The 15,230-nt window shown below is 40.4% G+C and overlaps 1 protein-coding gene across 1 annotated transcript in view; it reads right to left on the reverse strand.

Annotated features, from left to right (window-relative positions):
• Positions 1-1,330: 1,330 nt before the first annotated feature.
• Positions 1,331-15,230, reverse strand: part of LOC118361125 (solute carrier family 12 member 5-like) — a 130,898-nt gene continuing 116,998 nt past the window's right edge. The window contains exons 13-26 of the mRNA XM_052517164.1: positions 15,094-15,212; positions 14,881-14,979; positions 14,388-14,507; positions 13,792-13,896; positions 10,685-10,853; positions 10,373-10,568; positions 10,104-10,273; positions 9,752-9,883; positions 9,523-9,630; positions 8,355-8,477; positions 6,188-6,369; positions 5,903-5,917; positions 5,660-5,793; positions 1,331-5,455 (exon numbers count right to left, since the gene is read on the reverse strand). Of these exons, the coding sequence (XP_052373124.1) occupies positions 5,364-5,455; positions 5,660-5,793; positions 5,903-5,917; positions 6,188-6,369; positions 8,355-8,477; positions 9,523-9,630; positions 9,752-9,883; positions 10,104-10,273; positions 10,373-10,568; positions 10,685-10,853; positions 13,792-13,896; positions 14,388-14,507; positions 14,881-14,979; positions 15,094-15,212 (1,764 nt within the window). The 3' untranslated portion in view covers positions 1,331-5,363. The remainder of the gene's footprint in view (positions 5,456-5,659; positions 5,794-5,902; positions 5,918-6,187; positions 6,370-8,354; positions 8,478-9,522; positions 9,631-9,751; positions 9,884-10,103; positions 10,274-10,372; positions 10,569-10,684; positions 10,854-13,791; positions 13,897-14,387; positions 14,508-14,880; positions 14,980-15,093; positions 15,213-15,230) is intronic.

Consider the following 15,230-nt stretch of genomic DNA (forward strand, 5'->3'; position numbering starts at 1 on the left):
CCTGTCCACAACCTCAAACAGTCACACTCCAAACTTCACTATGGCCAAGACCAAAGAGCTGTCGAAGGACACCAGAAACAAAATTGTAGACCTGCACCAGGCTGGGAAGACTGAATCTGCAATAGGTAAGCAGCTGGGTTTGAAGAAATCAACTGTGGGAGCAATTATTAAGAAATGGAAGACATACAAGACCACTGATAATCTCCCTCGATCTGGGGCTCCACGCAAGATCTCACCCCGTGGGGTCAAAATGATAACAAGAACGGTGAGCAAAAATCCCAGGGGACCTAGTGAATGACCTGCAGAGAGCTGGGACCAAAGTAACAAAGCCTACCATCAGTAACACTACGCCGCCAGGGACTCAAATCCTGCAGTGCCAGACGTGTCCCCCTGCTTAAGCCAGTACATGTCCAGGCCCGTCTGAAGTTTGCTCGAGAACATTTGGATGATCCAGAAGAAGATTGGGAGAATGTCATATGGTCAGATGAAACCAAAATATAACTTTTTGGTAAAAACTCAACTCGTCGTGTTTGGAGGACAAAGAATGCTGAGTTGCATCCAAAGAACACCATACCTACTGTGAAGCATGGGGATGGAAACATCATGCTTTGGGGCTGTTTTTCTGCAAAGGGACCAGGACGACTGATCCATGTAAAGGAAAGAATGAATGGGGCCATGTATCGTGAGATTTTGAGTGAAAACCTCCTTCCATCAGCAAGGGCATTGAAGATGAAACGTGGCTGGGTTTTTCAGCATGACAATGACAGTGGCTTCGTAAGACAGGGGCTTCGTAAGAAGCATTTCAAGGTCCTGGAGTGACCTAGACAGTCTCCAGATCTCAACCCCATAGAAAATCTTTGGAGGGAGTTGAAAGTCCGTGTTGCCCAGCAACAGCCCCAAAACATCACTGCTCTAGAGGAGATCTGCATGGTGTATGGGCCAAAATACCAGCAACAGTGTGTGAAAACCTTGTGACGACTTAAAGAAAATGTTTGACCTCTGTCATTGCCAACAAAGGGTATATAACAAAGTATTGAGAAACTTTTGTTATTGACCAAATACTTATTTTTCACCATAATTTGCAAATAAATTCATTAAAAATCCTACAATGTGATTTTCTGGATTTTTTTTCTCATTTTGTCTGTCATAGTTGAAGTGCACCTATGATGACAATTACAGGCCTCTCTCATCTTTTTAAGTGGGAGAACTTGCACAATTGGTGGCTGACTAAATACTTTTTTGCTCCACTGTATATACACTACTGTTCAAACATCTGGGGTCACTTAGAAATGTCCTTGTTTTTGAAAGAAAAACAACATTTTTGTCCATTTTAATAACATAAAATTTATCCGAAATACAGTGTAGACATGGTTAATGTTGCAAATTACTATTGTAGCTGGAAACAGCAGATTTTTTTATTGAATATCTATATAGGCGTACAGAGGCCCATTATCAGCAACCATCACTCCTGTGTTCCAATGGCACATAGTGTTAGCTCATCAAAGTTTATAATTTTAAAACCCTTTTGCAATTATGTTAGCACAGCGCAAAACTGTTGTCCTGACTAAAGAAGGAATACAATATCTTCTTTAGACTAGTTTAGAATCTGGAGCATCAGCATTTGTGGGTTCGATTACAGAATCAAAGTGGCCAGAAACAAGTAACTTTCTTCTGAAACTTGTCAGTCTATTCTTCTTCTGAGAAATGAATGCTATTCCATGTGAGAAATTGCCAAGAAACAGAAGTTCTCGTACAACGCTGTGTACTACTACCTTCACAGAATAGAGCAAACGGGCTCTAACCAGAATAGAAAGAGGAGTGGGAGGCTCCGGTGCACAACTGAGCAAGAGGACAAGTACATTAGAGTGTCTGGAATGATGGTTGCTGATAATGGGCCTCTGTACGCCTATGTAGATACTCCATAAAAAATCTGCCGTTTCCAGCTACAACAGTCATTTACAACATTAACAATGTCTACACTGTATTTACATCAATTCTGTGTTATTTTAATGGACAAAAAAAATGTGAATTTCTTTCAAAAACAAAGACATTTCTTGGTGACCCCAAACTTTTGAACAGCAGTGTATGTCCAAGAAATGTCTTGTGTTTTAGGTTTACAGTAGGTTTGTATTGCATATATACCAGAGTTTTAACACTCAAATCATATTCCACAGATCCAAATCTCCATATCTTTTCATGTTTTCTGTAGTTAAATGATGACTGAGGCCGAACATATTGACTCAATTACTAGTTTCCCTAGGCAAACAGGTTGTCTCCCACAATGTAAACAATGTTCCAGCTCTTGCCCTAGGTCTGGGATATCTAAGACATATCAACTACCTATTTTGAACTCAAAAGATAAACTTTGGACAATTTTCTTCACGCATTCATTTATCACCAAAAAACAAAACAGTTGAGTGAGAAGAAAAGTGACACAACTGTGAGCTACGTGTCTTGTCCTCCATGACAACTAACCAACTCCTGTCTAAAAGGATATATGAAACTACTGTTACAAACACCATGCCAACAGGAATATAAAAAAATACATTGTTTTCAACCATCAACTTTTAAACAAGTCATATCATATTCATATGTCCAGTTACTGTATATACGTTATAGTATTTTTTATTTTACTTCAATACTATTATAGATTGTATAGTTAAATATTTCCAAGATTATATTATTGAGTTTTTCTGTAGTATTTGTGTGCCACGTAAAAAGTGTGCTGACTGAGGATAACTATCTACCACTATCTAACCCCAAACCTCATCACCTCTCCCTTAGCTTAGAGCTGTCAACAAACACGGAGTGTCTTACTCCGGGACCAGTCAAAAACCTAAATAGGTCTGTCCCCTCACTGATTTCAGCATACTTTAAAATATATTTGGGTAACAGCTGAATATTTAATAATATCTCAAATAAACTCCATGAAGGATTATACGTATATATTTTCATCTGCCCTTCAATAACAAGTTCAAAATATTGTTTTGTGGCTTGAATCTACATTTTCTCCAACTAAACAATGCTCAGTGTAGATGTTGATTGACTAATGTCAGCTATGAATTTTTTTCATATCTTTTCACAAAGAAAACAGCGTCATGTCCAGGTCAATAACTTCATGAACTATGTGATTTGCTGGAGCAAACTGTAGCTGACTGTTGAACCTCAAGGACAGTGTTGAAAACCACTGACTAGTGTCAAACATCCCTGCCTTGCTACCCAAGTAACTCAAACCCTGTATACCCTTCCTAGTCCCCAATCTGATTAATAGACCTCTTAAATTTTTATTTTTGGTTCAATATTTACACATGAATCATAATTGCAGCTTTCATTTTTTTTAGAACATCTATAATATGTCCTAATATGTTAGATAAAGAATATCCTTCACAGAATACAGGGTACATCACACACAAAATATATTGTTTTTAGGTAAACTATTCAGTAAATTGAATTAAATCATTTTCTTCTGAAAACAATATCATACAAATGTATATCATATATCCTATGTGTCTATCAAGTGTTCAACAGTGCCATCCAGTGCACAGAAACTAACATGTTAAATACTTGCAAATATGAGGTCGACCTATATGTACATATATCTGTATAATATTTGTTTACAAAAATAATGAATATGATTAATGTATTATTCCAAGGTTGATTCTTTAGACATACCCTTGTAAATATGCAGAACATAGGGATTCACAGTCATATTATATTTTCACAAATAAATAGCTGGAACACACTGACAATAAATGGTTTCTTCCCATTCTAGTCCAAGGTTGTGAAGATTTGCACTGGCTTCAAAACTATCCATTCAAACCAGTTGTAATTTCACTGCTAATTTCCATCTAAAGCATAGTTTGTTCATTCACTACACAGTTTTGCCTTTGTACTAAAAAGAGGTTTGTATCAAAAAGTTATTTATTGTCCTATGGCACAATTTGTATATTTGTATTTGGCAAGAATTGTAGAATTCACATTTCTAGACTGGAATTAGTGTAAACCAAATGATGACAAAGTAAAACAGAGGTATTTACTAAAATATATCAGTGTATCACAAACATGATACATTTATGAGTGTCTCTAAATTAGCAATTTACATGTTCTAATGTAGACTACATGGTAATATATTAAAATTGTTGCCGTTTGATATTATAGTTTCAAACACATGGACTTTTGTTTTAGATTATAACACAGTAGTTTCTTGACATCCATATCTACTTTATATCAATACATTTCAGGGTTTCTCCTTACAGTTGTATAACTGTAATAACAATAGTTTATGCCACCTAAAAGTCTTGTCAGCACTAGCCACTGATCAGGAGGTGCATTAGGTGCAGCTGGTAATAGTATGTATTAAATGATAGGACAAACCACACTATTTACAGTAATCAACACCAACCATCAGAATTCAGTGAGTTCAATGAGAAATGTAATCCATTCAATTCATTGATTACATTTCAACTCCCGTCTGTGAACTGACTGGTATGAAGTTGACCTCAACCCTGACAACAGCATCCTAGTAGCAGTTTGCCTCCTCCACACGTCACTGTGTGCTGCGCCTATGCATGCAGTTATCCTTCCTTCAAATTGATATAGACTGTGCTGCTGCTCAGGATTCGTCAACTGACCTTGTCCCCAAGGTGAAAATCCATAGGAAGACATGCTGATGATGATTGATGAATTCTCAACCCATCCCCTTCCCTCAACACATCATATCGTACATTACATTAAAACAACTAACGCACAACAACAAAAAGAGAAAAAGATATGAAGTGTATCCTCTAAATACAGGAACAGATGAATAAATACAAGTAAGAAATAAAATAGACCAGCAATGAGAAGATATCAATCAAAGCAACAATATTGACAGACAGGTCAAATAAAACACAAGGACAAACAGAACAAAGACATTGGCGCTACCAAACAGAATACAAATACTTTTAGTTTGGGGAATAATTTGTCTTTGGGATATGTCCACTCCTCAGTATAAGGAGAAACTCATGTGCCATTTGGCATCCAGTGATCTGATAGCCATAAAATAGCATAAACAGGTTGATGCCACAGCTTTCTAGATGATGGGAGGAGCAGCCATAAAGCTGGTAGGGGTGACTGATATTAAAAGAGAATTCAGCCAGTGGCATTAGGGGGGGGTGGGGGTGTGTGTGTGGGGGGGGGTGCAAAGTGGTGCAAAGTGAGCTGATATGTTATGAGTGTGTGTGTGTCTGGGGAGGGGTTAGTGGGATGTGAGGGATGTAATGGGAGTAAAAGTGTAGGGGGAATGGAAGCAGGGGCCATAAACCATTAAGATGCTAGGTGAGTGGGTGGTGGGGGGGTTGATGTTTTGATTTGAGGTTGTTTTCTCAGGAGTAGATGGTGATGACCTCACGTCCACCCCCACGTACTAGGAGGACCCGGTTGAGACCCTCGGTGAGGACCTCGAGGAACTCCATATCTGACAGATGATTAGAGTTAAGGAATATGCAAGTTTTCACAACTAGCATTCATAGTCTATTCATGCTAGCTATTTGCTATCTTGTATAGCCCTTCGGTTTCACTTACTTAAATGACAGTATAAGCCACATAATGTTATAATATAATATCATATAATATGGTAGACTATAATATGATGCATCATGCCAAAGAAGTGATAGGATACAATTTTCCTCTCCCATGTGGTTCTTGGGTGGTCCGGGCATGTTCAGCAGAACCAGTTTGGCATCCTTGGACTTCTTCATGATGACCTCGTTGAGCCTCAGAGCTGTGTGCATGCGCCTCACGTTGGACTGGTTCCTAATGGGACAGACAGGTGAAGAGGGAATACAGTACAGGGTGGATGTTGTGTCATTACTGCTATTTTTGCATGAAAGAAATGTAAACCTCATGACAATGTAATACTTACAGGCTCTCCCACTCCCTGCAGCATGGTAAGAAGAGAATGACAATGCAAAGATGACTCTTTACAATACTGAAGATACATTGAGAAGTTGTGCTGTGCGGATGACACTAAAAGCCTTTCAAACTTTTGGGCCATTACTCCTGAAACTAGTTTAAACCACTGCCACTCCCCAACAGCAACAACCTATAAATACTTTCTCCTTATCCTCGGTTTACTTTAGAAGCAGCTGATGCCCACATAAGCCTTTGGACACAATGTGATTGGAAGTGAAAGTGAAAGCAGACTCACGGCTTCATGTTGAAGATGTCTTTGACCCCGCCCTGCTCTGGGTGGGCTGCTGCGGCCTGGTGCTCAGCCTTGTCTGTCCAGGTCATCTGCACCTCCGACCCGGGGGTGGCAACTCCCCCTGCAGGCGTGATGGGGGACGTGGGGCTGGTGGGGGTAGCGTTCTTATTGTGGATCAGCTGCACCTGTTTAGGGCGGGAGACAGCCACAGACTAAGAGAAGGGCACCGCACGACAACGTGAGAGGTTGAAGGAAAGAAAGAGACATCTGTCGGTTGGGGTGACACATCAAAAACACCAGACCACCACTAGGCAGTGAGTTGAAAGCACAATTGGGTCATTTTAGCAAAGCAAGTATGTAAGACGCTGCTCTGTCATATCCCTTCTTTATGCTGCAGAGGAAAAGATCCCCTTAAAATGCTACACGCCAGAGGACAATGTCAAAGCGAGAGAATTGGCATTTTGACAGAGGACAGAGGATTAGGTAATGCAGAAGGCCTAGAGATGAGAAAGAGGATAGACAGTAGAACAAAGAAAAATACAGTGGATGTGAAAGATGGTGAGAAATAAGAAGAAAGTTTAAACAGCAGAATGAAGAATGACTGATAGAGTAATCTTCTGCACCTCAGTTGGCTGAGCATGACACTTACAACCCCAGGATAGCAGGTTTGATTCCCAGGACCACCCATACGTAAAATGTATCCACGCATGGATGTAAGTCGATTTGGATAAAAGTGCCTGCTAAATGGCATATATTATTATGTTATATTATTATACTACAAAGGGTTATCAAAGAGCAGTGGAGGCTCCTCATTCTCCTCAGTGAATTGAATAAAAATAAAAATGGGAAAAGTTTATTTTTTAAATTCCTTTTTAGATAAAACTATACTAAATATATTCACATCACCATATTATTGATTAAAACACACTGTTTTGCAATGAAGGTCTACATTAGCCTCACCAGCACTCTGTAGGGTAGCACCATGATGTAGCTGGAGGACAGCTAGTTTCCGTCCTCCTCTGGGTACATTGGTTCTCAACCCCTACCATAGACTTAAACAGTAATTATGTCAACTTCCGTAGGACGTCCTCCAACCTGTCAGAGCTCTTGCAGCATGAACTGACCCAATCCACCCAATCAAAGGATCAGAGAATGAATCTAGAACAGAAAGCATAAGCTACAGCTAGCTAGCAGTGCAGTGCATCAAAGATAGAGAAAGACAATAGTTGAACAGTCAGGAACGAATTCATTTATTCCAAAATGACAGCTGAACTAGCTAGCAAAATGAAACTAGCTAGTTTAGTCTACTCAAACACTCCGCTCAAAGAGAGGGATGTTATGTTAGCTAGCTGGCTATGACTATCCAACACAACACTGGAACTCTTCCAAATCAAGGTAAGCTTTTGGTTTTACTAATTTATTACCACCGGGGCCCGCCGGTGTAAGTGCTAAACTGCTTACTGACTGTACACTGTAACGTTACTGCATGATTGTAGCAGGTTTACTAATGCATTAGTTCTATTAGCTATGTTGACTATAACGTTACTTTAGCTAATATGGTGACAACGATCTCGGCTGTGTGCAGCGGATATGGTTTGGCTTGGAAAGGTTGTTCACCTGGTCACATACAGCTGATGTGTTGTGCATTGAAGTCAACAAGCAAAGGGAAAAGGTGAGAGGAGGAGAGTGCATAGATGCGAGAAGGAACATAACGTGGCTAATATGAAAGTGAACGTGTTTACGTGTGTATTCATTCCACAGATTCTGTTAAAAAACTTTTCTTAAATGGAAGCAAACAGAACGAAACGGGGATAAACATGCCTGAATTTGTCCAATAGAAACTCTCGTTTGCAACTGTTGGACTAATGATTACACAATAGATCAGCTAAATGCAGGCACATTTTTCTCTTGACCTGTGTGCACCTAAGTTGCAAACTTTCATTCATAGGTTTGGTTGTGGCAACCTTATGATAGGGCAAATTTGAGTATCATGTAGTAGCCTAAACCTATCACTGTTACATTGAGCTGGGAGAATGGAATATGAATGACAGTCATCCAATTAGCTGCAATAGAAACAAGGGCATGCTCATGAAAAAAGTATAATATTCTCTAATCGTAAATGGCACCGACCTCCACTGTCAGTGAGTTAGGTAAAATGACACTGCTGTACCTCCTCCTCCGGTTTCTCTTCCACGCTGACTCCAGATGGATCCCCACTGCTCTGCTGAGACCGCAGGTTAGACGGGTTCTTACGACGGATAGAACCACGGGATGAATCAGTGATGCTCTGGATCTGTGACAGTCAAAGCAACAAGGTATTTTAACTTTTAACAGATAAAATGAGTTCAAACATGAGAGTTTGAGTCGAGATATGAGGGTGTCTGTTACAACACTTCAGAAAATCACATAAAAGAAATGTGTCAACACTTGAAATATTATAATTTGCTCAACACAAAGCAGATTTGATGTATATAAATATCTAGCATGTGTTTTTCAGTAGATGTTTAGAAATGCATGACATTATAGAATGAAGACTTCTTTGTAAGATCACACAGGTTATTCTGTAAATCCTCACGGGATATCTTAGATTCCCTGATATGTTATTGTTGCTTAGTCTGCTTTCTTGATTAATGAGACAGATCAAACTGGGTGTCACGCCCTGACCTTAGTATTCTTTGTTTTCTTTATTGGTTTGGTTAGGTCAGGGTGTGACATGGGTGATGTATGTGTTTTTGTACTGTCTAGAGGCTTTGTAGGTTTATGTTTTTAATCATCTAGGTGTTTATATAAGGTGTTTATATACGTCTATGTTTACCTAGATGGGTTCTCAATTAGAGGCAGGTGTTTATCGTTGTCTTTGATTGGGAACCATATTTAGGCAGCCATCTTCTTTGGGTATTTCGTGGGTTATTGTCTATGTCTATTTGCATGTGTCTGCACTAGTATTATTTAGAGTCACGTTTGTTGTTTTTGTATAGTTTGTTAAGGGTTCTTCGTCTTCATTAAAAGTATGTATTCACATCACGCTGCGCCTTGGTTTCCTCCGTACGACGAACATGACACTGGGCAAGTGCAGACACAGAGATGACATTTTAAAACCAGCTCAGTAATTCTAATCATTCACACGCTGCCTTGCCCTATTGCTGGCATTTCAATTTGAGTGAGTGATGATGGCTGGTAATGACAAGTGTTAGAGAAACTGCTTAGGAGCTTTTTTTTTGGACACTATGGACTTTGTTTGGTGATCGCTAACAACTACACTGATAATATAAAATCAAATTAATTTACCTACGTATGAATTATACTGTACATATTACATGGGATGTGTCAGGGCTTACCTCTCTCTCCATCTCGTTTTTGGTGAGGTGCATCTGTTTGAGGATTTGGGAGCGCTGCTCCATCACTAAAGTCTTCTCATATGTATAGGCTGAGATGTCACTGTCATGCTAAAAAGGGACATGGGTGTTAAAACATATATCATTGCACAGTATTCGACTGAACTGCTATTACTCTCACCAATAAATCAATTTATAGAGCATATAATAGTTTTTAGTTTTTGTCTCTCACCATTTCCACCACCTCGACCTCGGCATCAATACGCAGGTGATACAGGAAGGTGATCAGGTCTTTCTTCATTTGGATGCTGTTGTCGTCCATCTGGGCCACGGTGAAGATGCGCATCTTACACTTCCTCCACACCTGTCAACACATGGAAGTCTATGACTGATATCTCAATAACCAACACCCAAAAGCATCCCAATGGGCACACACTGGTTGAATCAACATTGTTTCCACGTTATTGCAATGAAATTAAGTTGAAACAACGTGGAATAGACATTGAATAGACGTCTGTGCCCAGTAGCAAGTGCTATCTCTCCAAATGCCCAAATGGGGTCCAAATAGGGCCGTTGGTTCCCACCTTGTGCTGGCGCAGAAGGAAGGGCAACAGCATCAGCATGCCTCCATCATGGACAATCCACCACACATCAATGTGGCCTTCAGTGAAGCGCTCTCCATTGGACGGGTAGGCAGCAATGTTCTTAGGGACCAGCAGGGCCATGCTGGCTGCAGTCGTCTCCCTAACCACCTCTACAAATAGATTGAACAGGAGTTTGCATATAATGATGATAACACACAAAACCATCCAAAGCATAGTTAGCCTATGGAAAAATGACTTCTCTAACTCACCGATGAAGTTCCTGAAGCGCAGGTTGTCCTCAGCCTGTTTCCAGGTGCGTGGCCAGCTGACCAGCACAGTGTTGTGCTTCAGGCCTCCCAGCCCCCCGACCTGGATCAGGTGGGAGGTCCCATCCCTCAGGTTGGAGGAGATCACCACCTGGGAGAAGCCCTTCACCTTCTCTGTCTCCATCAGCTTCCTCAGAGACTGGAGCACACAGTGGGAGAGGGGCAGGGGCAGAGACCAGGGTGTTATAAATTATTAATCAATCATTCATCAGTGTATGTATGTGTGTCTGTGTGTTTGTCTCAGACAATACTGACCTGGTCTGCCTGCTGGGCCTCTGCATGGTTGTTGAGGTATGTGCCTACCACCGAGGTGCCCACAATGGTCAGGCCTTTTCCTGCTTTCAGCTGATTGGTCAGGGACAGCAGACGGGGCTGCTCTACATTATGTTCTGCATCCACGCTCACCAGGACCATGATCTGAGGCCTAACCAGGAGGAATATGAAATTCAGTCACATTCAGACTTACAGAGAAAGTAACTAAAGCTGGAAACCGACAGAAAACATGGGATAGACATGGGCTGTTGATGTAATGTCTGTTTTTGAACATACTTGAATATGCATGTGTTACCTACAAACAAATACAGTACCAATCAAACACCTACTCATTCAAGGGTTTTTGTTTATTTGTACTATTTTATACCATTTAGAATAATAGTGAAGACATCAAAACTATGATATAACACATATGGAATTATGTAGTAAGCAAAAAAGTGTTGAACGAATCAAAATATATTTTATATTTGAGATTCTTCAAAGTAGCCACCCTTAGCCTTGATGACCACTTTCCACATTCTTGACATTCTCTCTACCAGCTTCATGAGGTGGGGTTCTTTGCTAAAAGTTAATATGTGGCATTTATTTCCTTCTTAATGAGTTAGAGCCAATCAGTTGTGTTGTGACAAGGTGGGGTTGGTATACAGAATATAGGCCTATTTGGCAAAAGACCAAGTCCATATTATGGCAAGAACAGCTCAATTAAGCAATACATAAATAAATAAGACATGGTCAGTCACTATGGAACATTTCAAGAACTTTTAAAGTTTCTTCAAGTACAGTCGCAAAAACCATCAAGAGCTATGATGAAACTGTCTCTCATTAGAACCGCCACAGGAAAGGATGACCCAAAGCTACCTCTGCTGCAGAGGATAAGTTCATTGCAGTTACCAGCCTCAGATTGCATCCCAAATAAATGCTTAACAGAGTTCAAATAACAGACACATCTCAACATCAACTGTTCGGAGGAGACTGCGTGAATCAGGCCTTTATGTTGCATCAGATGACCTGGGGCCTCATTTTATAAAGGATGCGTGGGCACAAAAGAAGACGTACGCCACTTTCGAAGCAAACGTTGTGATTTATTTTTTTAAAATAACTTGAAGGAAGAATGTGCGTTCCTCCACAGACACTTTGACCTATACATACGCACATAACCTGGAGAAATGAGAAACTGCAACTCCGATGGCAGAAGGATGAAACTTGAGAAACGCTTTGAAATTGACACCATTGTGTAAAATAAATGGAAATATTACCTCTCACATATTATATATGAAGAGTTCCCTGGAGTGCACACTAAATAAAACATAAAAAAATAATTTAGGATAATAAATACAAATGGAGATATCTGTTTTTGCAAAAGAACCCCTCAAATACATTGTACAGTTTAATCGGGAATCATATTTAATTGGATCTGTAATTATTAAACATCACTTGCATGTTATGAAATGTATTCTCATAAATAATGATGTGCACTTGTATCTGCCCGATTGAGGTATCGAAACGAAACAGTTTAAACGTAATGTGATGAAAGAAATAAAAGTAGAAATGAATAATTCTCTCTAATATTATTCTGACATTTCACATTCTTAAAATAAAGTGGTGATCCTGACTGACCTAAGACAGGGAATATTTACTAGGATTAAATGTCAGGAATTGTGAAAAACTGAGTTTAAATGTATTTGGTGTATGTAAACTTCCGATTTCAAACTGCATATCGTTATTACATGTTCGTTGCGCAGAACTGTCAATGTGATAATGGCCCTGTCATTGTCAGTTACAATCAGGGTAATCACCACACCTGAAGATGTTACGCAATTGGGTAGCTTTGAAAATCAAATGGGTGGCTATAAAAAGTTATGCAATTACAATGTGTAATGATGCACAATGGCTGCTTTGGCACTGTTGGAAGATTTGGCGAATGGAAGAATTCGGAGAGAGACCAATGATGATGAGTGGCTTATGAGCCGTTTCCGATTACCAAGAGCTGTTCTCTTGGATCTCTGTGCTGTAGTGGGCCCAGCTTTACAGAGAAGCACCCACAGAAACCAAGCTTTGCCTGTCCCACTTCAACTCATTGGCAACCTCGTTAATACCGTCGACGGTGCCTCTTTTTGGCCTCCACTTTTATGTCAGGACCACGTCTTTTTTATTTCTGAGATGGTCCGACCTTCTGAGCCAGCGGCATTCACAGCGTGCCAATCTAACGCCTTTTTGTCATTTGTAATGCCCACACTGTGTCCACCAAACAATATATTTGTTATTGCTTCAACCTCCCTGACAAGAACTTCCATTTCACACTGGGTAAAATGTCATTTTTTTTAGCTGTCATTGTTGTCATGCAGTCAGTATGGAGGAATATTAATTAGGGGCGTTTCACTGACTATTCATAAGGCATCTATGGGCGTTAAAAGGGTGGGTCAAGACGCTCGCTCACGTGCACCAAATTTCGTGTTGATTGTGATTTATAAAGGGAAACCTGCGTGGGGATGTGCGCACGCACTGTGTTATAAATCAGAATATTTTTGTGCGGAAGCACTTTCTGTGTTTCTTTTGATGTGAAGGATTTGAATCCTCCGTACAGTTTTACAACTGTGCCTCCAAAATCACCAAACCTCAACCCAATTGAGATGGTTTGGGATGAGTTGGACGACAGAGTGAAGGAAAAGCAGTCAACAAGTGCTCAGCATATGTGAGAACTCTGGCAAGACTGTTGGAAAAGCATTCCAGGTGAAGCTGGTTGAGAGGATGCCAAGAGTGTGTAAAGCTGGCATCAAGGCAAAGGGTGGCTACTTAGAAGAATCTCAAATATAAAATATATTTTGATTTGTTTAACACATTTTTGGTTGCTACATGATTCCATATGTGTCATTTCATAGTTTTGATGTCTGCACTATTATTCTACAATGTAGAAAATAGTAAAAATACATTAAAACCCTTGAATGAATAGGTGTGTCCAAACCTTTGACTGGAACTGTACATTTCCCTTGAGTTAGTATGGTACAGATGATGAATAAAGTTTGTGCAATAATATAAGTCTATTTTATAGATGTGAGTAGAGGCATTTAGCCTCTCTGTGAGTCACTGACCTCCAGTTCTTGGTGTGAGGCGGTCCCTCCTCCAGTCTCATGAGGGCAAAGCGAGCAGCGCTGAGCGAGATGCCACGTATACCATCTCCCCATTCCTTCTCCGCCCTGTCACAAACCACCAAGCAGAGAGTTCGAGTCAATCAACCATTAATTAACTGAAATGTTCACCGGTACTAAGTGTGTGGGTTTAGTAACCTGTGAGTGTCAGTTACTAATGAATATAAGAACATCCCAACAGTGTTTAACCATTGTATTTGAAAATCTCCAGTTTGATTTATATTTCATTCAAATTTATTTTTGGATGGCCCATGTGTGAGAATAACATAAGTGCTGGTACATCAATATAGACTCCCTGATTTCTCAAAGCAGCCACATTAATCAGTGTGACTCAGTTAATCAGTGTGACTCAACTTGATAACCCTCTGAACAGAATCAGGATAAATTGCTAAGAAAATAGAGAAAGACAACTTTTCTCTCTAGACTAGCCAAGTCTGTTATGGGTCTTGGCTCTGGGAAAAACCCATTTGAAAGGATAAATTATTTCTTAGTTGCAATTTTTCTCTGCTTTGTAGTCCAAGGACTGGAAGCTCACTCACCCAGCGAACTCAATGTATTTGTAGATGCAGGTAGCGATCACCATGGCAACAATGGCGTAGTACCAGGAACAGATGAACATGAGTGACAGACACAAGCTCATGCCCAGGAAGGAGAGAGCCCTGTGGGGCAGAAGAACAGGAAGTCACGTCCTCAGTCTGATGTTTGTTGCTGCTAGAGTCACACCACAGCTCTGATCATAATAATGGCCAGAGATTGGAGACAGGACATCTTGTCTCTCTGTCTGCTTTTGTTGTGGTCTTGCCAATAGAGGATTAATATAGGCTAAGACAAGCTCCAGATTCCCACAGTGTCTCTGGCAGACTACTCAGGTAAATAACAGCTTCCTAACAGAAACCTACTTGGCCCTGCCAGATATTCGGTGCCAGACATAAATGCAATAGTAGACTGTTTCACACCTGAGAATATTAGCACTCTTTGGTGATGGTCCCACAGCTAAGAGAGAGACCAATGATGTTGAGTTGTTCAACTCACCAGTGGTAGAACTTGAAGCGAGGCCTCCAGTTGGGGGTTCTCAGCAGAGTCTGCAGGGCACAGGCCAGGTTGACAAACATGTAGCACATCAAGAAGAACCTACACAGAAATAAGAACTCAGTCAGAACAGCTGTACTTGCTACCAAGACATAACGATCTCCATAGGGTGTTTAAGGTGAAGCAAAATGAATATTAGCTGTGTGATTGTCTTACATGGAGAGGATGGGAGCAACAGCGTCCAGAGAGGCGATGATGATGCCGATCTCACAGATACTAGCTGTGAGAAGCAGGGCCCAGGTAGGCTCTCCGTTGGCCTTGCCATGCCCAAACACCTACAGACAATACACAAC

This window comes from Oncorhynchus keta, unplaced genomic scaffold (genome assembly GCF_023373465.1).
Source record: "Oncorhynchus keta strain PuntledgeMale-10-30-2019 unplaced genomic scaffold, Oket_V2 Un_scaffold_584_pilon_pilon, whole genome shotgun sequence".
NCBI lineage: Eukaryota > Metazoa > Chordata > Actinopteri > Salmoniformes > Salmonidae > Oncorhynchus > Oncorhynchus keta.